General features: G+C 39.1%; 1 protein-coding gene across 5 annotated transcripts in view; it reads right to left on the reverse strand.

Moving 5' to 3' along the window:
- Positions 1 to 13504: 13504 nt before the first annotated feature.
- The window catches only part of LRP12 (LDL receptor related protein 12), an 84416-nt gene continuing 70405 nt past the window's right edge, over positions 13505 to 27515 (reverse strand). For all 5 annotated transcript variants that reach the window (XM_065902541.1, XM_065902540.1, XM_065902544.1 and 2 more), the window contains 4 exons: positions 24468 to 24670; positions 22067 to 23171; positions 20427 to 20559; positions 13505 to 15794 (listed from right to left, as the gene is read on the reverse strand). In XM_065902541.1, coding sequence (XP_065758613.1) covers positions 14928 to 15794; positions 20427 to 20559; positions 22067 to 23171; positions 24468 to 24670 — 2308 coding nt within the window. In that variant the 3' untranslated portion in view covers positions 13505 to 14927. The remainder of the gene's footprint in view (positions 15795 to 20426; positions 20560 to 22066; positions 23172 to 24467; positions 24671 to 27515) is intronic.

Genomic DNA, 27515 nt, shown 5'->3' on the forward strand with positions numbered 1-27515 from the left:
CCAGCAGAGGAAGCTGAGATTTACTGAGTACTGGATTCAAGTCAGTCCTGGGCCAAATGCTTCATGTGCATTATTTTACTTTGTCCTCCACAACACCTCTTTGAGGTAAGTACTATTTTCCCCTTTAACAGATGGGCTTTTTGAGTTAAAATGACCTGCTCAAGGTCACATAACAGTAAATGCTGGAGGTAAACCTCTCATTCTGGAACCTGGGCTTCCCCGATGGCTAAGCGGGTAAAGAATCTGCCTGCAATGCAAAAGATACAGGAGACTCAGGTTCAGTCCCTGGGTCAGGAAGATCCCCTGGAGAAGGAAATGGCAACCCACTCCAGTAATCTCACAGACAGAGGAGCCTGGCAGGATACAGTCCAGGGGTCGCCAAGAGTTGGACACGGCTGAGCAACTAACACACACACAATTTACTCACAATGTGAGACCAAACTCTAATGCCAAGTTCAAATCCTGGCCACACGTGGGCTTCAGGTTGCAAGATAGATGAGCACTGACTCCTACAATCACAAAATTCCTATACCCATCACTCTTTACACCTCTGGCACTTCTGACTGGGGGCTGCAAAGCTCATTCAGACTGTTAGCTAAATATTGGGGAGTCATTTGTTTTTCCTCAGATAGCTAATGGCATGAGCTTGAACGAAAAACTCCTTCCTCTAACAAGTTAAGAAATTTGGGGGACTCCAGGTCTAACACACCGACATTGACCTGCCCTGGGGGAAACTTGCAGGACGAGCCACTGAGATAATCCAGGGTAATCTCTCCATTTCAGCAAATCCTTCACTTTGCCACCTCTGCAAAGTCCCTTTTGCTATAGAAAGCAACATTCCAGGGACTAGAAGGACATCCAGGTATCTCTGGGGCCCATAATTCGGCCAATGACAGTGTCTATCATTGTCCCCCTGAACAAAAAATGCCGCAGCCCAGAGGTTTCTTCTGCCCTTTTGCCAGCAATACTAATATGTACATCCAGAAACTCCTGCCCTTTGACCTCACTCATACTGTGCTGTGGCTTCCAAGTTATTTTGAGCTTTTTTTAGCAAAATATTTTTCAGCAATATAACAATACTTAAGGAAATAAAGGAAGTGCTCCCTTGATTAGAAAGAATATGAGTGTGTGTTAGTTGCTCAGTCGTGTCTGACTCTTTGTGACCCCATGGATTGTAGCCCGCCAGGCTCCTCTGTCCATGGGATTCTCCAGGCAAGAATACTGGAGAGGGTTGCCATTTCCTTCTCCAGGGGATCATCTTGACCCAGGGATCGAAGCTGGGTCTCCTGCATTGCAGGAAGATTCTTTACTGTCTGAGCCACCAGGAAATAATATAATAAAATTAAAAAGCTTGTACTTTGGAGCCAGATTGCTCTAGATTTGAGTTCTGGCTTTATCATCTCTCATCTGTGGAATCTTGGTTAACCTTCTTACTAGTTCTGTGCCTCTTGATTTTTTTTTTTTTTTTTTGAATAGTGGTAGCAACCTATAACGACTGTACACTTTAAATTAGGTTGTTCATGTAAAGTCTGTAGCATTGTGCTTGTCAGATATTATTTTTAACCAATGGTTTCATTTCTGTTCTAGCATTTTCTTATTAATAGTTTCACTTTTAAAAAGGTTTATTTGTTTATTTTTGATTGTGTTGGGTCTCCGCTGCTGCTCTGGCTTTCTCTGGTTGTGGCGAGAGGGGGCTACTGTTCCTTGCGATGCTCAAGCTTCTCATTTCAGTGGCTTCTCGTGTTGTAGAACACGGGCTCTCGGGGTGCAGGTTTCAGTAATTGCGGGGCGTGAGCTCAGTCGTTGTGGCGCATGGCCTTAGTTGCCCCTCGGCATGTGGGATCTTCCCAGACGAGGGATCAAACCCATGTCCCCTGCATTTAGACGTGGATTCTTTACCGCTAGACCACCAGAGAAGCCCCATGGTTTTGCTTTTTAAAATGTGAGCTCCACAAGCTTACGAAATTATTATACTGATCTTGAGGAGAATTTTTTCCAGCTTTATTGAAATATAATTAACATATAACCATTGTATAAGTTTAAGGGCTACACGGAATGATTTGATGTATGTACATATTGCAGAATGTTTACCACAATAAACTAAGTTAACACATCGATCACCTCCCCATAGTTACAGCTTTGTGTATGTGTATATGGTGAGAACATTTAAAATTAATTCTCTTAGCCACTTTTAAGTGCACAATACAGTATTGTTAACCATAGTTACCATGCTATAGTTAATGTACATTAAGTCCCCAGAACTTATTCATCTTATAACTGGAAGTTTGTACCTTTTGACTGTCTTCACGCATTTACAGTCCTGCTCATGGCATCCACCCATCTGTTTTCTGTTTCTGTGAGGTGTTTCATTAGATTCTACTTATGAACAATATCATGCAATGTTAGTCCTTCTCCGACCTGTTTCACTTAGCATAATATCCTCGCAGTCCATCCATGGTGTTGCAAATGGCAGGATTTCCTTCTTGTTCATGTCTGAATACAATTCCATTTGTTGCGGCTTCCCTGGTGGCTCAGACAGTGAAGAATCTGCCTGCAATGTGGGAGACCTGGGTTCAGTCCCTGGGTTGGGAAGATCCCCTGGGGAGGAGAATGGCAACCCACTCCAGTATTCTTGCCTGGAGAATTTCATGGACAGAAGAGTCAGACATGAGTGAGCGAATTTAAAATTTAAAAAAAAAAAAATTCCATTTGTTGTCCTGTAACAAATAGGCTGCCAGATGTTTCTTTCCCAGAGACAGGTTTATTTGGGATCAAAAAGATTGCAATTTGCGTCTCCAACCATGGTGAGCCACAGGCAAGTCTCACAGGGCAAGGGAAGGAGAAGGCTTTTGTAGAGAAGAAAAGGAAGTTGGATTCAGTAAACCAAGCGTCCATGGCTTTTCATTGACTGAGTTCTTGACTGGAAAGGAGAGGAGTCTTTACTGCCCTGGGCTCTGCTATCAGCACAGGACGTGAGAGCTCCCTTTTTGGTTTCCCAGTTCTATTTGATTGATGTTACTGCTTATTCATTTCTTATACATTGAGTATATATATGCCACACACACACATATGAGGTCACAAAGAGTCAGACTTAGTATTTGACACACACACACATACACATGGGGTTACAAAGAGTCAGACTTAGCAGCTGAACAACAATGACAAGTATATGCCAAACTGTTTTATCCATTCGTGTGTTGATGTCTTGACTTCTGTGTCTTGACTATTATAGACAATGCTGCAATGAACATGAGGGTGTAGAAATCACTATCTTTGAAATGTCATTTTGAAAAAGTTTTTCTAAAAAGCAAGAGGAAATAATTTTTATTGCACTTCATATATTTAGTTTCTTAACAAACAAAGCATAGAAAGTAAAATCCACCTTTTAATGTGTACAGTGCTATGAATTCATGTAACCATGCACCACAATCAAGATAGAAAATATTTCCATCACCGCAAAAAGTTTCCAGCTGCCTCTTTGCAGTCAGTCCTCTCTCACCAGCCTTGGCCCCTGGCAACAAGGATCTGCCTTCAGTTCTTCGTATTTTGTTGACTTGAGACTTGGATACAAAGTAAGCTGCAGGGTATCTTCAGGAAAGTTCACCTTCTTTGGTTCTATGACTTAGTATAAAACTCTTCCTATGCCCAGCTCTTGATGCTGTCAAGGTCTAAAGCTAAAGAGATTCAAGGTGACCCTTACTAGCATTTACCTCAACTTTCCCAGGAATCCTGGGCAGTCCTGAGCATGACCTCAGTTGGGGCTGAAGCAGGGATAGTAGGTTCTGTTCTGGAGTCCTCAGGACACTGTCTCCAGTTATGTAGATGGACTGATGCCCTGAATGTTGAAAGAATCAGGGTTCAAGGAAAAGCATGAGCTATGGGGAGACAGTAGTCAAGGTGCAGCTCCTTTTACCCAAACATGTCCCGCCCAGGAGAAGGATCGACAGAGGATGAGATGGGTGGATGGCATCACTGACTCAACGGACATAGGTTTGAGCCAACCCCGGGAGATGGTGAAGGAAAGGGAAGCCTGGCGTGCTGCAGTCCATGGGGCTGCAGAGTCAGACATAGCTTGGTGACTGAACAACAGCAGTCCCACCCAGGCCCACACCCTCTGAAATGGAACCTTTCTGTTGTCTGTCCTGTCTGTGCCATCTTGTTTTATACTTTATTTCTCTGATGTAAATCAGAAGGGAAGGGAAATTATGTTGTATGGTAAAACCTCCCTTCTGTATTAAAACTTTTATTCATCTTACAGACATCTCAGGAGAAAAGTTACTGTTTTGCTGTGAGAGGTATTGAGCATCAGACAAGGCAAACACAGTGAAAATGTGGTCTAAGGTCAAGGATAATACCAACTACTTATTTGTTGCATAACTGTGTACCTAAGGGCACTAATCTGTGAGTTTCTGGGAAATGAAAACTGCATGGCATTTATCCTTGTATTCCAAGACCTATTACAGACCACAGCGATGCATAAGGAGTTCACTAACTTCATTTTCACCCTGTCAACATCACATGCAAGACTCTGTGGAGGGACTTTTTAGCACTTGGTTTGTATCAATAAGAATTCAAAGTTCATTTGAGTGTTATGAAGACAAGTATTCAATTATCCATTGCAAAAGAAATAACTGTAATGTTGAAATAAACCACTAAGGTGGTTTCTTGTAAAGACCGACTATTTCTTTGGTCTGCTCAGCAATTTGCTATAAATAAGCAGTAAGCCACACTTTCCCAGGTGACTCAGATGAGAAAGAATACACCTGCAATGTGGGAGATCTGTGTTCAATCCCTGAGTTGGGAAGGTCTCCTGGAGAAGGGAATGGCAATCCACTCCAGTATTCCTGCCTGGAGAGTTCATGGACAGAGGAGACTGGTGGGCTACAGTCCAGGGGGTCACAAAGAGTTGGACACAACTGAGTGCCCAACACTAAGCCACACTTTCCCAGGTGACTCAGATGAGAAAGAATACACCTGCAATGTGGGAGATCTGTGTTCAATCCCTGAGTTGGGAAGGTCTCCTGGAGAAGGGAATGGCAATCCACTCCAGTATTCCTGCCTGGAGAGTTCATGGACAGAGGAGACTGGTGGGCTACAGTCCAGGGGGTCACAAAGAGTTGGACACAACTGAGTGCCCAACACTTTCACTTCTTTCACGCCATTCCTGGTGACCTTTTATCTCTGTGATAGATAGCTGTTATCCTTTCTTTAAAGTTGGAAAGGCAAACAGCTTGTTACTTTGTTCTCTTGAATATGACTAATGCATCCTTTGTGGACATCTGTAATGTACAATTTCATATTACAAAATGATAACTTTCTTTCTATATCAAATATAGTCTTCACATTAAACCAAGTTTTCACATTATGCTTTAAAGAGCATATAGCTTGAGGATTTCTGAGTGTACAGTACTCGCTCCATAAATATTTATGGACTATTTAGTTGTTGGATTTTAATACACTGGGCATTGGGCTAAGCAAGGCCGTTGTATATGACATCTCATCTCTACAGAACTCCGTGAGCTAGGAAATATTACTGCTGTTTTACAGATGCCAAAGTAACATAGTTACTCAGATCTCAAAGCCAATGGTGCCCCCAACCACTTCATTATACTGTTAAGTAGATGAAGATGATACGTTCTGTCTTTAGTTTAATAAAACAACTACTTTTCTGAAAAATAGGGAAGATTATTTGTAGAGTGATAGCTTGTGAGTGCTAAGAAGCTTCAGTTAAGTCCAACTCTTTGCGACCCTATGGATTGTAGCCCGCCAGGCTCTTCTGTCCATGGGGTTCTCCTGGCTAGAATACGGGAGTGGGTTGCCATGCCCTCCTCCAGGGAATCTTCCTGACCTAGGAATCAAACGATACCTGGGTCAGGAAGATTCCCTGGAGAAGGAAATGGTAACCCACTCTGGTATTCTTGCCTGGAGAATTCCGTGGACAGAGGTGCCTGGCAAGCTACAGTTCATGCGTTCACAAAGAGTTGGACACAACTGAGTGACTAACACTTTCAGAGTTTGGAAAACTAAATCTAAAAGCCAAATTAGATAAGGGATTTCTATGTTCCTTGAAGTCAGAACTCAATTTATGAGATAAATATAAATATTCAAGTAAAATTTGATACTGCAGTGAAATGGAGAAAAGTTCTTGAAAATTGCTTAATATGTTACCATAATTTTTTGAATAGAAATAGCATCTCTGTATTTCTTTTATTTATAGTTGCTCAACACACGTTCTAAGTCCATATATTTCTTGGTCTGGGTTCTATACAAGTTCATAATTTTGGCCTTTTTTTAATAATAAAATAAAGAGGTCTGTGCTAAAATGTCACTCTTTTGTTTAGTGAATCTACTTTTCATTGAGATACAGCCATGTAATCAAGAAAAACAGGACATATTTCTTACTGTAAGAAATATGCTCTTAAAACTCTACTAATATACAAAATGCATAACACTCAGTGGAGGGGAGTTTGGGAAAAAAGATCATTTTAATTTGGATAATGAGTCTGTGATAATGACAATTAAAATTTATTTCAACCTCTTCTTTCATTTAATCCTTAAGCATGTATGCTACCCCACTTTCCAGATGACACAATAAGATCTAGTGAGATCAAGTGATTCATTCAGCTCTAGGACATCAAAAGTAGCAGAGCCAGGATTCAAACAGTAATGTGTCTGACTCCAAAGTCCATGCTTTCCCATTACACTCTATTATTTTTCCTTAGTAAAGCTTACATGTTCCTTTCTGGGAGGATATTAAGCTTCTTTGGGTTTTAGCCTCTCTTGAGCACATGGGAATATTCCTTCCAAGGCACATATGCAGGTTAAGAGGCACCAGGTAGAACTGAACATAGAACAATGGACTGGTTCAAAATTGGGAAAGGAGTGCGTTAAGGCTGTATATTGTCACCCTGCTTATTTAACTTATATGCAGAGTACATCATGAGAAACGCTGGGCTAGATGAAGCACAAGCTGTAATAAAGATTGCCAGGAGAAATATCAATAACCTCAGATATGCAGATGACACCACCCCAATGGCAGAAAGCAGAGTCTCTTGATGAAAATGAAAGAGAAGAGTGAAAAAGCTGGCTTGAAACTCAACATTCAAAAACTAAGATCAAGGCATCTGGTCCTATCACTTCATGGCAAATAGATGGAGAAAAATTGAAAGCAGTGACAGACTTTCTCTTCTTGGACTCCAATATCACTGTGGACAGTGACTGCAGCTATGAAATTAAAAGACACTTGCTTCTTGGAAGAAAAGCAATGACAAACCTAGACAGCATATTAAAAAGCAGAAACATTACCGACAAGGGTCCTTATAGTCAAAACTGTGGTTTTTCTAGTAGTCATGTACAGATGTGAGAGTTGGACCACAAAGAATGCTGAGTGCCAAAGAACTGATGCTTTTGAATTGTGGTGTTGGAGAAGACTCTTGAGAGTCCCTTGGACAGCAAACAGATCAAACCAGACAATCCTAAAGGAACTCAACCCTGAATATTCATTGGAAGGATTGATGCTGAAGCTGAAGTTTCAACTTTGGCCACCTGATCTTTATTGTTTATGGAGCACTCACACTGCACTTCACAGTCACTATTCTAACTGGCTTTTACATATATTGTCTCATTTAATCCTGTCCACCATTGTTGTTATTCCCAACTTAAGAGCCTGCAGAGGAGTTAGGCATGTCATACTCCATGGTGAGTGAGACTCCTACCACACTTGTTTCATAGAACAGGAAGTCAAAGGAGTCAGGCCAAGGCTGGTGCAGTTGCTCAGAGACAAGAGGCCTGTTTTATTCTTTCCCCAAACCCTCAGAAGGAGGCTTCCCTCCTTCTGGATGCTGAGTACACACATTTGCTCCAGTGAGGGGACTGAAAGTGAAGTGAAAGAGTTAATCGCTCAGTCGTGTCTGATTCTCTGCGACCCCCATGGACGGTAGCCCACCATGCTCCTCTGTCCACGGGTTTCTCCAGGCAAGAATACTGGAGTGGGTTGCCATGGCCTCCTCCAGGGAGGAGGGACCCAGGGGTCAAACCTGGGTCTCCTGCATTGCAGATTCTCTACCACCTGGGCCATCAGGGAAGCCACTAATGATCCTTCCACAGGGGGCTAAGTGATCTAAAAACTACTGCTGTTCTAGGAGGCCCGTGAAGACCCTTCTCCAGATTCAGTCACTATGGCAACTTCCTCAGATCCCAGGCTCAGCAAGGTCCCGTCTCTTGGGTCTTGGAACTCCCTTGAACTCATCACAAATGGGCTGCTACTGTCTCTTTTCCCCTTTTCTTGCTCCCATTCTGACGTTTATTCTGGGTTCCTGGTTCACGTCCATGATGATCCCAGGGGAAGTGGTTGCCCTCAGAAGCACCCAGGAAGCCCATCTTCATGATCTTCAGAAACCATGAATATTTCTGGACTTTTCACATACAAGATCTCATCTAATTCAAGCTTCAGAGATGTTTTCTGTTTAACATTCAATGACAGTAATAGCAAAGATGTAGTCCTTACGATGAGCCAGGCACTGCTTCAAGAGCTTTACATACAGTAATCTTCCATGAGGCCAGTCATCCCCATTGATAGATGAAGATCTAAAGTGCAGAGTGATTAAAGGACTTACTGAAGATTTCATGTTGTATTGCCTCTAAAAATTTAAAAATATTTTATAGACTCCTACGAGTCCATGGACTATAGCCCACCAGACTCTTCTGTCTATGGAATTCTCCAGGCAAGAATACTGGAGTGGGTTGCCATTTCCTTCTCCAGGGGATCTTCCCGACCCAGGAATTGAACCCGGGTCTCCTGCATTGCAGGTAGAATCTTTACCAACTGAGCTAAGAAGGAAGCCCATAGGTTACAATAACAAATATAAACTTAGTTGAAAAATATTAATAAACTTAACATTCATACTGCCTAAATGTGCTTATCTAAATTTGCATCAATGCTCTGATTTCTCTTCCAAATATACTAAGGCTAATTGTCACACTGTTGCATTTCTAATAACCAAGATATGCATGATTAATGTACTTGACATATGACAGAGGAGCTGAGTTAATGTGATATCCTTTTAGCAAATGAGTTTCTTTTTAAAAAAAATTATTTATTCTTGGCTGCCCTGGGTGTTCCTTGCTGCACATGGGCTTTCTCTAAGTTGCAGTGAGCAGAGGCTACTCCGGGTTTTGGAGTGTGGGCTTCTCACTCCAGTACCAGCTTTAGGGAGCACTGGATTCAGTAGTGGCAGTGTGTGGGATCAGTAGTTGTGGTGAGCAGGCTTAGTTGCCCTGCAGCATGTGGGATCTTCCTGGACCAGGGATCAGATGCGTGTCCCTGACACTGGCAGACTCCCAACCACTGGACCACCAGGGAAGTTGGCAAGTGACCCTCTTAACTGGACTGTAGCACTGTTTTTCTGCTTAAGATATTAATTCTGGCAATTTGGTATTTCTTACACATCAGGTACTCTCCTGAGATGGATTATAGATGTCACAAATCCTTTGCTACGTCTACTATGGAGTGGAGTCTATTTGTCTTTCTGTGGAATCTGGGTTGGCTTTAGAGTTTTGTTTGACCAACAGAATACGGTAGAAGTGATATTTTGGCCCTTCTGAGACTAGGTCCTAAGAAGCTTGTGCAGAGATATCCATCAGTTTTTAAACAGGGGCCCACTCGAGTAAAATGGGTCAACTTGCGGTCCTTTTCTCCCTGGAATTCAGGAGGAAGGGTGAGGGAACGGCCAAGCAACTCGAGTGGCGAGCAGCAAGCAGGTCACCAAAGCATCGCTGGGTCTGTGGTAGAGACTCAGTGAACACCTAGTGAATTCAGTCTGCTCTTTTCCCCTTTATTCTAAACGTCGTATGCATTCATTTCCAGCTTAACAGTGGATGACAGTGGTAAGCAGCAGTAGCAGCTGAAACCCCAACGTCTTGCTGGAAGACTCCCCTCATCACGTGCTTATGTTCTCAGTCCTAGTGAGCTGAGGCGGGGCTGCGACCTCTGAGCCCGTATGACACAGCCCCGTGGTTGCTGCCCCTCTTCCTTCATGCCAACACTGGAGCTCTGACGGACAGACTGAGAAGACAAGACACAGTACAGGGGAGAAGATCTAAATGGTACACGATAAACTGAGTAATCTCTAATAAAATCTACATCCTGTGAACAGGGAATATACTTAAAAAAAGAGATCCTGGATATTAAAAATTAAGGAAAGATAATAAACTCCCCACAGTAATATAATACACATAACATTATCTGATTCTGATGTCCAAAAAAAAAGAGAATAAAGCAATCAGAAAACAATACCAATACCCACACCGAATCTGCTATTATTTGGTAAAACAAAAAACAATACATAGCAAAAAAAGGAAAAAAGTCTTCTTTTATACAACTTGTGGGTTAAGGAGGAAATAAAAACAAACTTCAGAACACCTGGAATATAAAAGTAATGACAACACTAATACACCTAAGTGTTCTGGCCTATGCAAGCAGTACTCAGAATTAAGTTATGACCAACCTAGACAGCATATTAAAAAGCAGAGACATTACTTTGTCAACGAAGGTCTGTCTAGTCAAGGCTATGGTTTTTTTAGTAGTCATGTATGGATGTCAGAGTTGGACTATAAAGAAAGCTAAGTGCAAAAGAATAGATGCTTTTGAACTGTGGTGTTGGAGAAGACTCCTGAGAGTCCCTTGGACAGCAAGGAGATCCAACCAGTCCATCCTATAAGAGATCAGTCCTGGATGTTCATTGGAAGGACTGATGTTGAAGCTGAAACTCCAATACTTTGGCCACCTGATGCAAAGAGCTGACTCATTTGAAAAGACCCTGATGTTGGGAAAGATTGAGGGCAGAAGGAGAAGGGGACGACAGAGGATGAGATGGTTGGATGGCATCACCAACTCAATGGACATGAGTTTGGGTAAACTCTGGGAGTTGGTGATGGACAGGGAGGCCTGGCGTGCTGCAGTCCAATGGGTTGCAAAGAGTCGGGCACGACTGAGTGACTAAACTGAACTGAATAAAATTAAATCTCATATTAATAATTAAGAAAAAATAAAAATGATTAAATCGAATGCTAACAAGGAGTTAAAACAACAACAAAATAAACTAAGGAAAGCAAAAAGTAGGACATTTATTTAAGGAAATCAATTAATTGAAAAACAGAAAAATAATAAAAGAGACAACTCAAAGCATACCACTTGGGGGGAACAAGGAAACAAAAACAGCAAATTAGGTCAACTACTAGCTATCTTAATTAGGAAAATAAGGGAGCAAGCGTAATACATACTACACACAAAAGGGCCATGCACACAAAAGAGGAAGGGGTAACTCTGCTCACCACTGGGAAATTAACTTGAAAACCTGGACAATATGGATGGTTGATGGTCCTAGCTGAGACACAGAAACTATACACACCAGTTACCATAAATACCAAAAGAGTTGTTAAAGAGCTATTTGCTAAACATTGACTAGCCCCAGACAATTTCACTGAAATCTTAAGGAAAATCCCAATGTTATGCAAACTGTTCCAGAACTCAGGAGAAAGAAAAATATTTCCAGTTTACCGGCATAAAGTCAATAACAAAGCTTCTTAAAGGTAGTGCACAAGGGTGCATGCACACACACACATATGACTAATTGCACTGATGAATACGGATGCAAATCTAAATAAAATATGAAATAATCTGGAAATACATTGAAAGAATAATACATATGGTCAAGTAGAGTTTATTTCAGGAATTTAAGGATGGTACAAAATATATTAACAAAATTCATATTAAAAGGTCAAGGAGAAAAATCATATGATCATCTCCATAGAAAATGAAAAGGCATGTGATAAAATTCAACATGCAATCAATCTTGACTAATTTTTTTAAAAAATAGGGGTCAACAGATACTCCTTAATATGATTAATTAAATGTATATAACTCAACCCAGTTCATTATAGCCAATATATTTTAACATTATTCTAGAAATACTAGACAATGCAAGCAAGAGATAAAAAGAGGTATGCAAACTGGAAGACATGACTGTATAAGTGGAAAACACAAAAATATTAAGTGAAGTACTATTAGAAACCATAAGAAAATCAGAGTCTGGTAGCTGAGTAGAAAACATTTTACTTTTTGTATATACTAAAATAAGACTAAATTATAAATTGGAAGGACTTCCTTAATGATGGTAACAAAAATAATAAAATTTCTTAGAACTCTTGAAGAACATTACAAGTTCTCAGTAAAGTAAAACGTGAAGCATCTTCAAAGGAAACAACAAAAAGACTTGATCAAATGGGAGCCATTTTTGGATGGTTTAGACAGAATTCTTAACATGATAATGATGTCAAATTTACCCAAGCTGATCTATAAAACTGTCCAAAAAAAAAAAAAAGTTCTATGGGTTTGTTTGGTGGAACACAAGGGCTGGTTCTAAAGTTCAACTGGAAAAATAAGCAAGAATATTTGAACACTTAAAAAATTACAGTTATTAAAACAGTGGAAAGTGAAGTCGCTCAGTTGTGTCCGACTCTCTGCGACCCTGTGGACTGTAGCCTACCAGGCTCCTCTGTCCATGGGATTCTCCAGGCAGTGGAAGACTGGTACAAAAAAAGAAAGGCAGGTCAACTGAAGAGAATGGAATGGGAGTCTAGAAACATATCTACACAATATGAAAATCTGCAATATGATAAAAGGGTCATTTGCAAAAGTGAGGAAAGAATAGATTTAATGAACTGTCTTACAGTAACTAGGTAGTTACCTAGGAAAAAAAAAGTGGAGCCTTAAATTCAGGACAGATCAAATGTTTAAATGTGAAAAGTCAAAAACCAGAAATACTCATCTTTACTTTTAACATTCAAATAGTAGTAGATACACCTTGCCTTTGAAAAGAAGTGCAGAAAAGAATGCATGTTACAATTTGTATTATATCATATAGCATTTATACACATGGATACATTTATGTATGTATACGGTATTTCTGGGGGATACACAAAAATGTAGTGTTTGTACCTTTTTCTTTGAAAGGGAACTAAAAGATGAGTGTCAGGAGTAGGAGGCAGACTTGATTTTTTTTAATGTTTCAACTAAGAAGATGTATTAGTTAATTTAAACAAAGAAATTAAAAACACATGCCAAAAAACAAAAACAAAAAACCTATACATAATAGCATATAATTAGTAGGACCCAAACAAGGTTAATTTGGTAACCCAAATTCTGACAGTAAAATATTGCACAGGAGTTTAAAATGTCTGAAAATAACATAAAAAGAAAACTGCTAGAGTTACTGAATCTTCTAAGATACGTCAGTTTTTTCAAAGGCAAAATAATACTCAGATCCTTAGGGATTTTTACCCTCGAGAACTGGTATAAGCTACTACTTTATAAGGGAGTTAAGAAAGACTATCTCCCTTTAATTTTTCTTCTAGACATACTGCATATTTCATTGCCTGAATTTGTATATACACCAAATGAACAAAAATAAAGATCAACTTTGAGTTAAAAAGTACCTCGAGGCAATACAAAAAAAGTAATTTTAATTTTTGATACATATTAAAACATTTCAGTCAGTTCTTCCTGACAGCATAACACGACAAATACACAAGACCTCAAACATGCTTTAAAATGACATTCAGCAAAGTATTTAAAATTTAATAAATAGCAATAATCACACACAAATACATTTTTCATACTCAATCATTAAGCTACTAAAAGAGATAGCTAAAGAATAAATAAATGGGAATTGACAATAAAAAAATATGCGGTTTTGCAATTCACTTTACTTTAAAAAGGGAGGTGATCTGAATGACTTTTTAATTTGCTTTTCATGAAGCACGATCCTCCCCTCATGAATAAAATATATTGAAAAAAATCACTTTCTTACAAGAATGCAGTCTTTAAATACAACAAATAAATATGAAACCAGCAAAGCAACCTCAAGTTGTAATAAAAATGCCCCCTCACCCCCCAAAAAAGCTATGGAAATATAGTCATCATGATAGCAAATAATAGTATTTAAAGTGAAGGTGCTTCTGCACTAAATTCATCTGAGACCTTAATATGATTTTAGTGCAAATCCCCTAGGGTCTTATACAAGCATAACCCAGTATCAGGGAAAAACATTACCAGTTGGAACTTGTACAGTTTTTGTACACATAAAGTTCAAGATTTAATGCATAGTAGAATATCTTCATCTGCTTAATTTTGTCCTTAAATAGAGATGAAAAAGAAATGACTTGGGATTTTTACCATTTGGTTTGTACCATATTAGAGTATTAAAGTCAACATTAGAAAACCTATAAAAGAGTTTTGTTTTTTGCCATTAATTTATCTAACTATCTAAATTTCACATCATTGCATGTCAAACATAAGAGAAAACATTTTAGACAAAGTTTTTTTTTCCCTTTGACAAGCTCATGTTATGATGAAATCCAATAATGCCTAGACAAATGTTAATGTTATATAAATAAAAATAGATGAGTATAAGGAATTTTTACTTTTTATATTAACAACCTTAACATCTAGTATATTAACTTACAAGATGTGTTGGCAAAAGCATAAAGGGTTTAATTAAAAGAAGGTATTATTCTAAACAAAAAAATATTTTAACATAGGATAGATAAACTGACAGTCAAATGAGTTTCAGCAGCCATATCTCTACTGCTAACCACAGTACCGGAATGAAAACAATTAGAAACAAATGGAAAAACATTACTGAACAATCTGAATACATAATGCATTTTTAGCTGCTAAAATAGTAAACTCTAAAGTTCATAGAGTTACAGTTGTTTAATTTAACCATGCAGGCTAACATATGATAATAAGAAATCGCCCTGCATCTTTTTCTTTTCTTTTTAAACGAAAACTAGTTTAATTGTAAAGTTACAAAACAATGAATGGATATTGCTCCAACTTGTATCCAAGCTCCCTGATGGGATCGTACCTAACAAAGTAACAAAGCTTCATCATCACTCGTTTCAGTTTTCAGCGTTGCTTCCAAGCAAGAGTCCGGGATCTGGGCAGTGTGGACGATACCACAGCGCTCACAAGGGCCGTCACGACTACTTGGCCTCACTCCGGGGTTTGTTCCACTGTGTGGTTGTCTGAACCCTTGCCCTTGATCGGACGTAAGACCAAGAAGGGGCCTGGAGCAGTCATTCACATCGAAGTCTGAAGCTCCTTCAGAAACTGGAATTAGCATCTCGACATCATCATCTTCTTCTCTTCCATTTACCCCATTATCAAGTTGTCTCAAAGGGCTCTGGTTCTGACTCACGGAGCTTGATCGCCCTAATGTAAAACGTACCCAACGCAGCCCCTGAGTCATTCGACTGAGCGCACTTGTGAGCTGGTGCCGTGCTGGACTCACACTGCGGGGCTCCACGGCGGTCACATCCCGTCTGGTCTCTGTGTGACCCCCTCGGGTGCTCTGAGTGGTGGAACTTCCACTCGCTCCCACTGCTGCTTCTACAGCTGTCGTGGGAGGGACTTTTTGGGGCAAAGGAGCTGCAACCCCGCCCGATGCTCCTGCTGTATCTCTTCTCTCGTTTTCTGTGTCTGTGTCATCAGACTCCACGGAAAACAGACTTCTGTGAGTATGATTTCTTTCAGGTTCTCTGCTGGTACTCTGGCTAGGGACAACCTCATCTCCATCTGCTGAGACCAGAGCCAATGACCCTGAATGGCGTGACCGTGCAAAATTAAAAATACGGTTCCAGATGTTGCTGGATCTGCCTGCCATAGGAAGCCTGATGGAAGTAAATCCAAGCTGAGACCGTACAGCCAGCCTCAGGTTTTCCAAAACAGACGCCTGAAAAAAAAAAAGATCTTAAGACAGCTGAAAGCAAGGTATTAAAACTATGTTGTGGATAAAAATTCTATTACTCATTGCTAGGGTCTATGAAAGATAAATTAAATTCTCTCATTGATACAGGTTCATCCCATTGCAGAAACTAACCTATAACTGGAACCACTGTTCACTGTGTTTAAGATTTTCTTGATACTTTATATATGAACTTTAAAATGATACTTAATGTCAATCACAACAGCAATTATGTTTTAAAACTTCACACAGTAATACAATCCTAGAAATGTACCAAGGATGAAAATGAAATTATTTGATACTTCTTTAGCTATGAGCATAGAATAGTCTCTACCATAATTCTCTAAATGACTTACAGGAGTGTGAAAACCAGGCTGTTTACCTGTTTGTTTAGAACAGAACAAATTAGACTTGATTTACAAGGTCAAAACCAAGGATTTATTGAATGAGTAGATATTGAGAATTTATTTATGTTACCATAAACAGGAATTATATTTGTAATGCAGCACAGAAAACAGAAAGTCAAAGAAAATAATTTGTTTATAGCACTATTCAATGGTATCTGAGACATTTAGGTTTCTTCTCGATCTTAAAGATTTATCTCTTATTGTCATGTTAAACATAAATTATAACCTTATTCTTTGAAAACTGATGATTTTTAACTAGTGCACTTGGGAGGTGACCATATTGCTCAACTGAAAGAAAAACCTACTCTTTTTTTTTTGTAGATGAATGACTATCAGAATTATTAAAAAATAAAAACCAAAACCCAACAAGCTACTGTTATAAAAAGTCTTTAGCTCCATCTAGTGGTTATAAAAAGGAGTAATCCAACTAGAAACAAACACAGCTTTCATCAATCTGGTATTTAGTATTTACAACACAGTATTTCCAAGAAACAACAGTAAGTTGATAGACTCCCTTTCAAATGAAGATACAGCTTCTATTTGCCAAAATGAATGACTCTTGCCCCTCCTCCTCACACAAGAAAAGAAGGGAAGAGAATAAGAAAATGTGATAGTATGTTCTCCATCTCTCTGTGACTGGTACTGCACTTATTTGTGATTTCCATGTGTGTCATATAGACTTTTTGAACATAATCCCTGAAATATAATTCACAGAAAGCTAAGAAGCTACTATCACAGGATTATCTCATAGTCTGGCTTTAATAAAGAACAGACTGTCAATAAGAAATCTGAATATCAGCATATATAAATTTAGTATGCCAGTAAGATTTTTCACCAATTAAGAATATAAACTAAAAGTGGTTCACATCCCTATGAACCCCATAGATCTGGTTCTCCTCATCCGGCATTCAAGTTCTAAGGCTTTGTGTGAGCACTGTCTTTAAATCCAGCAAGGAATACAGGCTCTTCAGCTATCCTCCCCTCTTAGGCAGTGTGATCCACAACACCTTCAGCACCCTTCAGAGCCGACTTTAACAGTACAGTCTGCCACAGTGATAGGAAGTTCTCTACTCGTTTCAAAGTCTGTTTAATTAAATGACTGCCAATTCAATTCTATAAGGGGATCTCATGATTGTTTTAGGAATAATTTCATATACTTCTTCAGTTTATGAAGAAAAAAGAAAGCATGCCTCAGAAAGGATCGCTATTTTGAATTGAGGTGGTAATTCAGAAAATAATTCTTTTTAAAAACTAATATAGATATTTGATAATTTATTAACAAAAGTTTCAAACTTGAGAGTTTAATCTCATTAACTGAGTAAAATCTAAACATGTACAAACATGTTTTGTTTTAAAACTTTTTTGAATCAAAATTCTCTCAGGGTAAATTATAACCCAAGATGAAAGCTGTTATGGGGAGTTAATTAAACTTTACCCAAAGTGAAGTCTGACCTTTGCCCTTTACTTCTGGGAAGAGATCTCAATCCCTGGAATGTCATCTCTGATAGAAATGTCATTGCGTGGAGCCTTGGGTCAGCCAGAGAGTAACAGTGTGTTTTAGGTGGAGGCTCTGAGCCACACAAATGTGATGCAGGGTGAGGGCTTTCAATCAGCAGAATCAGTCAATCTCTGAAGAGCTCGAGGCCGGGATCAGTCACGTGTGTGATGAATTGTGCCTATGTGATGGAGCTCTTATAAAAACCTTGGACACCAAGTTTGGGGGAGCTTCCTTAGATGGCAGTGTTTCATGCATACTGTCATTCACTGGTGTTGAGAGAGTTACACAGTCCTGAGATTATGGGGAAAAGACAATTGGAAGGGCTGTGTTTGGTACTCTCCTGAACCCTGTTTTATATGTCTCTTACTTTGGTTGATTTAATCTGGGTCCTTTCCAAGCAATAAAAGTTACACCATGGTATATAACAGTACTCAATGAGCTCTGAGGCTTTCTAGTGAATTATCAAACTGGAGGATGGTTCTGGGAGCCCCTGAACTTACAATTACAATTGGTGTTAGAAGCGAGGGCTATCATATGTGGACAATGCTCCATGTAACTCAGAGTTGACTAAACTCTTGAAGGTACCCTCAGGGTATACCGGTGATGAGTGACAGATGGTAGAGGGGGTGCATGGAATTAACCATCCTCTGAATTCCTACCTAAAAAGAACCCTTCCCCATGGCAGGACCAACAATATATTATGAAAAAGCCATAATGTAGGTTCTTCCTATGTTGCACACAAAATTTCAACCAGTGGAAATTCTGAATTATTTATTTAGCAAATTATATCCAGAGAAATGTTTTAAAACTATCAATTCTCACAAAGATTTCCTAAAAAGACTCAAATAAGGTGACAGATTGCAATCAGAGATCTCATTTACCAAAAAGGAAATGGACTTTAATTTTGAACAGAATTAATTACTGGGCTTCTCTGGTGGCTCAGCTGAGAAAGAATCCACCTGCAATACAGGAGACCTGGGTTCGATCCCTGGGTTGGGAAGATCCCCTGGAGAAGGAAACAGCTACCCACTCCAGTATTCTGGCCTGGAGAATTCCATGGACTATCCATGGAGTCACAAAGAGTCAGACACGACTGAGCGACTTTCACTTTCAACCAGTGGGAAAACAATGTCTAACAATTTTTCTTAATTATGATACTAGGAACAATTTTTAGAATTATTTCATGATGAATTTACATTTTAAATGTATAAACCTTTATGGCCTTATGAACCCTGGCACAACTTTAAGAATTGAAAAAGAAATTGCCGGGAACTAATTACAGAAAAAAATATGAAAAAGAATGTATATAACTATGTATATAACTGAATCACTTTGCTGTATACTGGAAACTAAGACAACACTGTAAATAAACTACATTTCAATTTAAAAAATTGCTAACAAAAATTTAAAGAATTCAGCAACATTAATAAAGAATGACTACATAGGAGGGGAGTTTGGGGGAGAATGGATACATAAATATATATGGTTGAATCCCTTTGCCGTCCACCTGAAACTTTCATAACATTGTTAATTGGCTATACTCCAAATAAACTAAAAAAATTTAAAAACAGAGTCACTATTTAAAGAAAATGATATGGATTTTTAAGCACTGTAAAATCCAGCTGTGAAGAGGTTTTCTCTCAAGGCAGGTAGAAATATTAACTTCATTTCAATGACTTATTTTAACCTTGCATGTTACTAATGTATTTCTAAGCATATCAACTTTAGTTGATATCAACATATTTACTCTTAAATCTTCAAAATAGTTCAAGTAGAAAATAAGTTGTCAGACTTTACTTCTGAATTTTGACGTACTAAATTATTCTAAACATTAGGGCTTTCCAGGTGGTGCTAGTGGTAAAGAACCCACTTGCCAATGCAGGAAATAAGAGACACGGGTTCAATCCCTGGGTGGGGAAGACCCCCTGGAGGAGGGTATGGCAACCCACTCCAATATTCTTGCCTGGGGAACCCCATGGACAGAGAAGCCTGGTGGGTTACCGTCCATGCGGTCGCAAAGAATCGGACATGTTTGAGCGACTAAGCACATCCTAAACATTAAAGTGCTTAAGAATCACGTAACCAAATAAGAAGTAAAGAATGAAAAGTATACTTTTGAATTTCTTAAAATATAATGAAACAACTAGAGTAGACCCTTGAGCAACATGGGCTTGCCTAGGTGCACTTATTTACAGATTTTTTTTTCAATGGCAAAGACTACAGCACCACATCATCTAAGGTTGATTGAATTTGTGGATGCTGAACCCTAGACAGAAGGCTGACTAAAAAGTTGTTTAGTTGCTCAGACATGTCCAACTGTCTTGTGACCCCATGGATTGTATCCCACCAGGATCCTCTGTCCATGGGATTTCCCAGCAAGAATACTGGAGTGGGTTGCCATTTCCTTCTCCAGGGGATCTTCCCAACCCAGGGATCAAACTGCATCTCTTGCATTGGCAGGTGGATTCTTTACCACTGGGCCACCTGGGAAGTTCAACTATAAAGTTACATGTGAATTTTAACCTGCATGGAGCATTGATGCCCCTAACCCCCACATTGTTCAGGAGTCAACTATATAATTTCAAATCTTCCATTTATTTAATTCTTGACTCGACTGCAAAAATTCTGACACAGTCAAGGGTCCTTCACCACTACACGTAAGTATAGACTTCATTTTAAGAGGTACTGAAACAGAAATGATAAATTGTAACATACCTGATTAGGTGAACAAACAGGAAAATCTTCAACTGGTGGAATTAAACCCTGAGCGATCAATTGTCCATAAGAGGGAGGAGCTTCTCTTCTTAACAATTCTGCTTCCACTCTGGACAACTGTGTTTCAAACGATCTTTGAGAGAAACAGGGGGATGAAAGGAGTTTTTTAAAAAAAAGGGGGCAAGCCAAAACAGTAATTTTTAAATTATCAACAATGAAAACAATCGGAAGGTTAACATATTTGTTCATTCGTAAAGCAGAATCAACCAACGCTTGGTGAGTATCTATACTACCCACACTGAGAACACAGAGGTGAAGCGGACAGTCCAGCCTCATGTGGTTTTTACTAGGGGCCTGGATCACTAAGTTTTAAAAAATTAAATATCCCTGTAAAAGATAAAAGTACTAGATCTTTAAACTTCTGAGATCATAGGGGCTTGAGACTTGAGGTGAAAGTATCTGAATATTCTTAGAAGATACTTTATTCATCAAGACCAACACATTTATCTTTCAGGTAAGGAAAACAGTGAAATGAGTTGCCAAACCCCTCTGGAGTAACTTGCTCTTAAACTCAAGACCTCTGGTCTTCATTGTGCTCTCACGTTGTGTGTGTGCACTAAGTCCCTCCAGTCATGTCCGACTCTTTGCGACTCTATGCACTGTAACCCTCCAGGCTCCTCAGCACATGGGGCTTCTCCAGGCAAGAACACTGGAGTGGGCTGCCATGCTCTCCCTCAGGGCATCTTCCCTACCCAGGGATCAAACCCATGTCTCTTATGTGTCTTGCATTGCAGGTGGGTTCTTTACCACTCTTTATGTTGCTTACTTGCTTTTATGTTGCAATGTAGTAAAACATTTCTGGTCACTTATGCTCACTTATGCCAAGTAAGAAGCATATGGTAGTTGTGATACTGGGCATCTGTTCTTGGCTCTCTGGTATGTGACTTCTTTGTTGTATGTATTACTTGCAACTCTCCTGGGGCTGATGGTCATGGTCTCCACAGGAGCTTTCTAGACCTCTCTGCCATCAACTTCTCCAGGTCTCTCCTCTGCCACGTGGAAGATGGCTCTCCCTGAGGGCCACCCTTTCATGCGGAACCATTTCTTACTTAACTGAGATCCTCTGACTTTCATATCACTTTATTTTATAGCTATTACAGCATTTATGTTCTGTCATTTGATCCTACCCACCAGTTCCTTCCTTCTAACTGTAAACTGCCTGTGAGATCACTTCTACTCATTGCTCTATTCACCCGTATACTGCTTTGAACATAGAAGGCTCTCAAACGTCTGTAATTGTTGAATTAATATTTATAAAAACTCAGGTTAAAGCACTACAACCAAGAATTACAGCTTGCAAAATTCCTATAAAAAATGTTAATCTGAAAACAGTAACTGAATACAGACTGCCTTTTCTCACCTCCTAACTCTTAGGTGTTTGTTTTTTTAATGCGCTTATTAACCTTTTGAGTCATATGCATTTCACAGTAATTTTATAAATCACAGACAATATGTAGCTCTGTCTCCAATATTGTAACAAGAATATATTGCTCATCTCCTTAAAAACTGTGTTGCAAATATCTGGGCCATGTTTTTACTGTACAGAGCACGCTCCCCCATAGCTCTATCTCGATACTGACCTTCGTTCAAACATTCTCAGAGAATAGAGCTTACAGGTGCACCCCAAGGCAATGACCAGCAGCAGGCCGCAGATGAGGCTCCCGATGACAGCGGCGGTGATGACCCGAGTCGGCACAATCACGGGGCAGTTCTCCTCGTCGCTGCCGTCGCCGCAGTCGTCCTGAGAGTCACACACCCAGCTCTCAAACACGCACCGGTTGTTTTTACAGTGAAAGTTTCCTGGCTGGCAAAAAAAGCAGTTTTTCTCATCGGAGCCGTTTGGGCAGTGGTTCTGGTAGTTGCAGCGGTCGGAGCGCGGGTAGCAGACGCCGTTGCGGGAGCACGGGAACTCGTCCCTCTGGCAGGCGGTGCAGTTGGCCTCGTCCCTGCCGTTCGGGCAGTGCCAGTAGCCGTCACAGCGCTGCGGCTCGGTGTAGCAGCCCCAGTTCCCTCCGCAGGGGATCTCCCACGGCAGGCAGAAGCCATCCACCTGGTAAGTGGCGTTAAAGCCCCGGGCCGCGTTGACTTTATCGGCACAGAAATGGACCCTTATCTGTCCAGACGAAGACACGACCGTGAGAGGCGCGTGAGAATCAAAAGCGGTCAACACACGCAGAAGCTTGTGCGGATTCTCCTCTAAACCATCGTATATTTTGACATAATCACCATAACCAGTACCATCAAGTTTAAAGTCTGTGAAGCGTAAGATGACTTTGCGGTGATCACCAGTGTCTATTAACCAGGTACAATTGCTTCCGGGAGGATAAAAGTCTGGATAATTGGGAGAATTAAAAGTACCATAAAAATATTTTAACCACTGCCCACATGTGGGCACATCACAGTCGATCTCATCTCCGAGGTCAAGACAGTCAATGTTGCCGTCGCATTTTAAAGACTCAGGAAGGCAGGTGTACACTTTGGTAAACCGAGACAGACACTGGAACTGGTTGTAAGCACAGGGCTGGAAGGAGGCAGATGTTGGAGGATTCGCTTCTCTGGCACAGATCTCTTCATCAGAACTGTCTCCGCATTCATCCATGTTGTTGCATTTCCAGGCTGCTGGTATACACTTTCCATTTCCACAGCGAAACTGGTCACAAGCACAGTTTGGTTCTTCAGATTTCCCTGGGAGGTCAGTGGGAGGGGGAGATGGAAAGGTAAGGAGGGAAAAAAACATATTCTTTAAAGGATATGTAACAGCAAGTGGTATTTTTATCGTAAATGTTAACTAGTTGGGCTTAAGCAAAAAATTTAATTAATGTTGGCTTACTGATTACTCAAAACTTTAATTAAATAATACTTATGATTTGTCCCATGAAGATCTCTACAACTGATCTAAAGATAAAGGACCGATTCTGTTTTTGCAGAAGCTGCTTTGCTACAGAACATTTAGTAAAGTGATGTAAGATATATGAGCCAGGATATATTGCCTAAGAATTTTAAATACCCTACTGAATAAACATTTTGAAATGAAGAAAAACTCCATAATAATCACCTTTTCAAATCCATTTTAATATTCTTTTCTAGTTATTTATATATATATATATATATATATGTACATATACACAATATCTTGCAAGTCGATTATCTAGACTCAAGAGTAAGAGAAAGAGAAAAGAACTGAAATGTTCATAAAATTCTAATTGTTGTAGTAGACTATCCTAAATATATGTCAAGAATGAGACACGGAAAGAAAACTAAACATCAGAATCCTACAGTCCATACTGATGATGTCAGCCAAAGGCTTTCCTCTCCATCAACAACTTATTTACTGGCAAATAGGTGACAGAAAATGCTTCAGAATCTAAGTAATTATTACAAAGATGTGCTTTTAATAAAAAAGAGAAAAAGTAGCATATGTTGCTAAAGGTGACCATGTTAATTTCAGAAAAATGTAAAATTATATTCAGCAAAAATTTACAGGACTTTAATGCTCTGAGTTCTTCATATTTTTATGGTCTGGTCACACTTTCAGATAAAGTTTAAGAACTAGCTAAAGAAGACTTCTGATACTACAAACTATGAAAGTAAAATTGATTGTGTCTTTTCTTTGAAAAGATAATGTCTTTTTTTTGTAAAGATAATGGTAACACACACAAAAATACATTCTGAAGTAACATGCAGGATATGGGTGAACACTTGAGGGGAAAAAAGTTCCTTTTAAAATAAATATATTCAAAATATTTTAAAAGACTGACTTTAGTGTGTAAAATTAACCATTTTATTAGGATTATACAAAATGCCTTTTGGAGACCTAACTCTAGGGCACCTGAACCTTTCGCCTCGAATTCTTCAATCTCAGTTGTCTTGGTATTTAGTCACAATAAAATAGACATTGTTTAGAAGGCAAGTCCTGAAGTGCCTGAGGAGTTAATATGATAGAATTCTGTTCCATACCGTTCTTCTTATATAAAAACACACCTGAAAAGTATGCCAGCCTGAAACCCTTCCTAGAGATACTGTCATCAGAATGGAACCTGATCCAGACGTGGTCTTGGGAAGAAATGTACGGCGGTGGGATTGTGGAACCACAGGCTCTGTAGCTTTCAATATTCTTATATGTTTCTATCGTCAACCAGTCCAAACTGCATCTTCTGGACCCTTGAATGTCAAAATCCTGAAAACTACAAATAAAAAGTCAGAAAAGGCTGTTGAAAGGAAATTTTGGAAAAAAAATTTCATTTAAAAAAAAAACAACAAAATAAAAATAACTGAGAACTTTATTATAAGCCTCTAAATGTTCACTGATTCTCCTGGCTCTTCTTAGAACACAACTGTATCATCAGTTGTGTTATTAACTATTAAATATTAACAATAATACTTCTGTGTTCCTAATATTTATATCTCTTTCCCAGATTCCAGAATAATACTTCTTCATAAGTAACACAAAGTTCCAAAATAATGCTAAGAAACAGGAGATAGTTGGCACCGGCACCTTTTTCTTCTCCCTGTATGTCTTTAGGAAGGACCACTTCTATTTTCTAATACTCTAAATTGTTCTCTGTTTGGACCAGAAACACCACTCCATAATTCAATGAACTAAAAGACACAGAGGAAGTCAGCCTTCCCTTAGATTAGACTGGTTCATCTGCTTGCTTAATGAAAAGTTTATAGCTTACATTTTCAGGAGAGTAAATAGCACAAACCTGAGCCAAGTAAAGAAGTTAAAAATGAATAAACAAAAAAACCTCAGTGAAAAGTCCCTGAGTTTGGGAATACTTTTCTACATAAATGATTTATATCCAAATGTTATCTTATAGTTCGTAAAACACGGGCACAAATAAAGGACAGAAAGGGCTTCCCAAGTGGCTCTGTGGTAAAGAATCCACCTGCCAAAGCTGGAGATGCTAGAGACGAGGGTTCAATTCCTGGGTTGGGAAGATCCCCTGGAGGAGGAAATGGCAACCCATTCCAGTATTCTTGCCTGGGAAGAATGGACAGAGGAGGTTGATGGGCTATAGTCCACGAGGTCACAAAAAGTCAGACATGGCTGAGGAACTGAGCATGTATGCAAAGGACAAAACAGTCATATAAGAAGCACATACAAAATTAGCCAAAAAGTGAGATTCCCTGCCTCTGCCTTAAGCCAAGTGATGACAAAGTTAATTATCCGAGGATTATTACACCAGGCTATTTCCTCTTTAAATATTCTGAGTAACTAGAACAAAGGCTGACACTTTGACTGCTTCCAGTTTTTCACTATTATGAACAATGCTTTCTCTCCATACACACAAGAGCAAGTATTTCTGTAGGACAGATTTTTCTAGAAGTAGAATTGTTAGATCCAAGTATACAATTTTGCTTTAAAGTTGATGGTGGCATTGAGAAAATGTTTATACCAACTCACAATTCCACCGAATGTGTGTGAAAAAGTACCTTATACCCTACAACTCTGGCAAAAGGAAACATTTTACTTCCAAAGATTTGTTGCCAATTAGGTGCATAAAATAAATTTATTGTTCTAGTCTCCATTTCCTTATTTACTGAGATTGAAACACTTTTCCCATGTTTATTAGATATTTCTATTTCTTTTCCTGTGAATCATATTGTTATATCCTTCGTACACTGAAATGTGTTCTTATTCAAGAGCTCTTTATGAACATATGGGGCTTCCCTGGTGGCTAGGATGGTAAAGAATCTGCCTGCAATGCAGGAGACTCAGATCCCTGGGTTGGGAAGATTCCCTAGAGAAGGTAATGGCTACTCACTCCAGTATTCTTACCTGGAGAATTCCACGGACAGAGGAGCCTGGCGGGCTATTAATCCATAATGTTACAAAGAGTTGGACATAACCGATCAACTATCACCTTCACTTTTAAACGTACCTTTTTGAGGCATGTATGTTACACAAGATATATATGTACAAGCACTCACACCCACACTCTCCAGTAGTCAGTGCTAACCGTGGTGCTAAATTTGATGCTAAATTTAGTTGGTGCTAAAATTCTTTTGAATTTCAGCCATTACTGGGCATGAAATGGCATCTCCCATGGTTGTTTTATGTGCATTTCCTGAAAGACCAATGATGTTGAACATCTTTCATGTGCTTATTGGCCATTCTTGTATCTTCTTTGAAGTGTCTGTTCAAGTCTCTTGTCCTTTTAAAAAAAAAAAGTTTGAGCTATAGAAATTCTTTCTATGTTCTGGATCCAAGTTTAGATATGTGTATTGCTAATATTTTCTCTATCCATGGGTTGCCTTTTCACTTTCTTAATGGTATCTGTTAATGAGACGGGTTTTTCTTTTTTTGAAGTATGGCTGCCTTACAACATTGTATTAGTTTCAGGGATACAACACAGTAACTTGATATTTTTATAGCTTATACTCCATATAAAATTATTATTACATATTGGCTATATTCCTCTGTGCTGTACATTATATCCTTGTAACTTTTTTATTTTATACACAGTAGTTTATATCTCAATAGCCCTCCACTTATCTTATCCCTCTCCACTGGTAACCACTAGTTTGTTCTCTGTGAGTCTGTTTCTGTTTTGTTACATTCACTAATGTGTTTTATTTTTCAGATTCCACATAAACTAAAAATATACAGTATTTGTTTTTCTCTGTCTGACTTATATCCTGTAGGTCTATCCACACTGTTGGAAATGGCAAAATTTCATTCTTTTTTATGGCTGAGAAATATTCCACCACCATACACACACCCCACATCCTTTTTATCCATTTATCTGTATTTCATATCTTGGTCACTATAAATAATGCTGTTATGAACACTGGGATGCATTCATCTTTTGAAATTATTTTTTTCATTTTCTTTGGGTATGAAGAGTAGAACTGCAGAGTCGTGTGGAAGTTCTATTTTTCATTTTTTGAGGAACTTATGTGCTGTTTTCCACAGTGGCTGTGCTGAATGGGAGAAGATATTTGCAAATGACATGTCCAATAAGGGGTTAATCATCCAAAATACACAAAGAACTCATACAACTCAGTGTCAAAAAAACAACCCAA

The sequence above is a fragment of the Muntiacus reevesi genome, chromosome 12 (assembly GCF_963930625.1).
Source record: "Muntiacus reevesi chromosome 12, mMunRee1.1, whole genome shotgun sequence".
Classification (NCBI taxonomy): domain Eukaryota; kingdom Metazoa; phylum Chordata; class Mammalia; order Artiodactyla; family Cervidae; genus Muntiacus; species Muntiacus reevesi.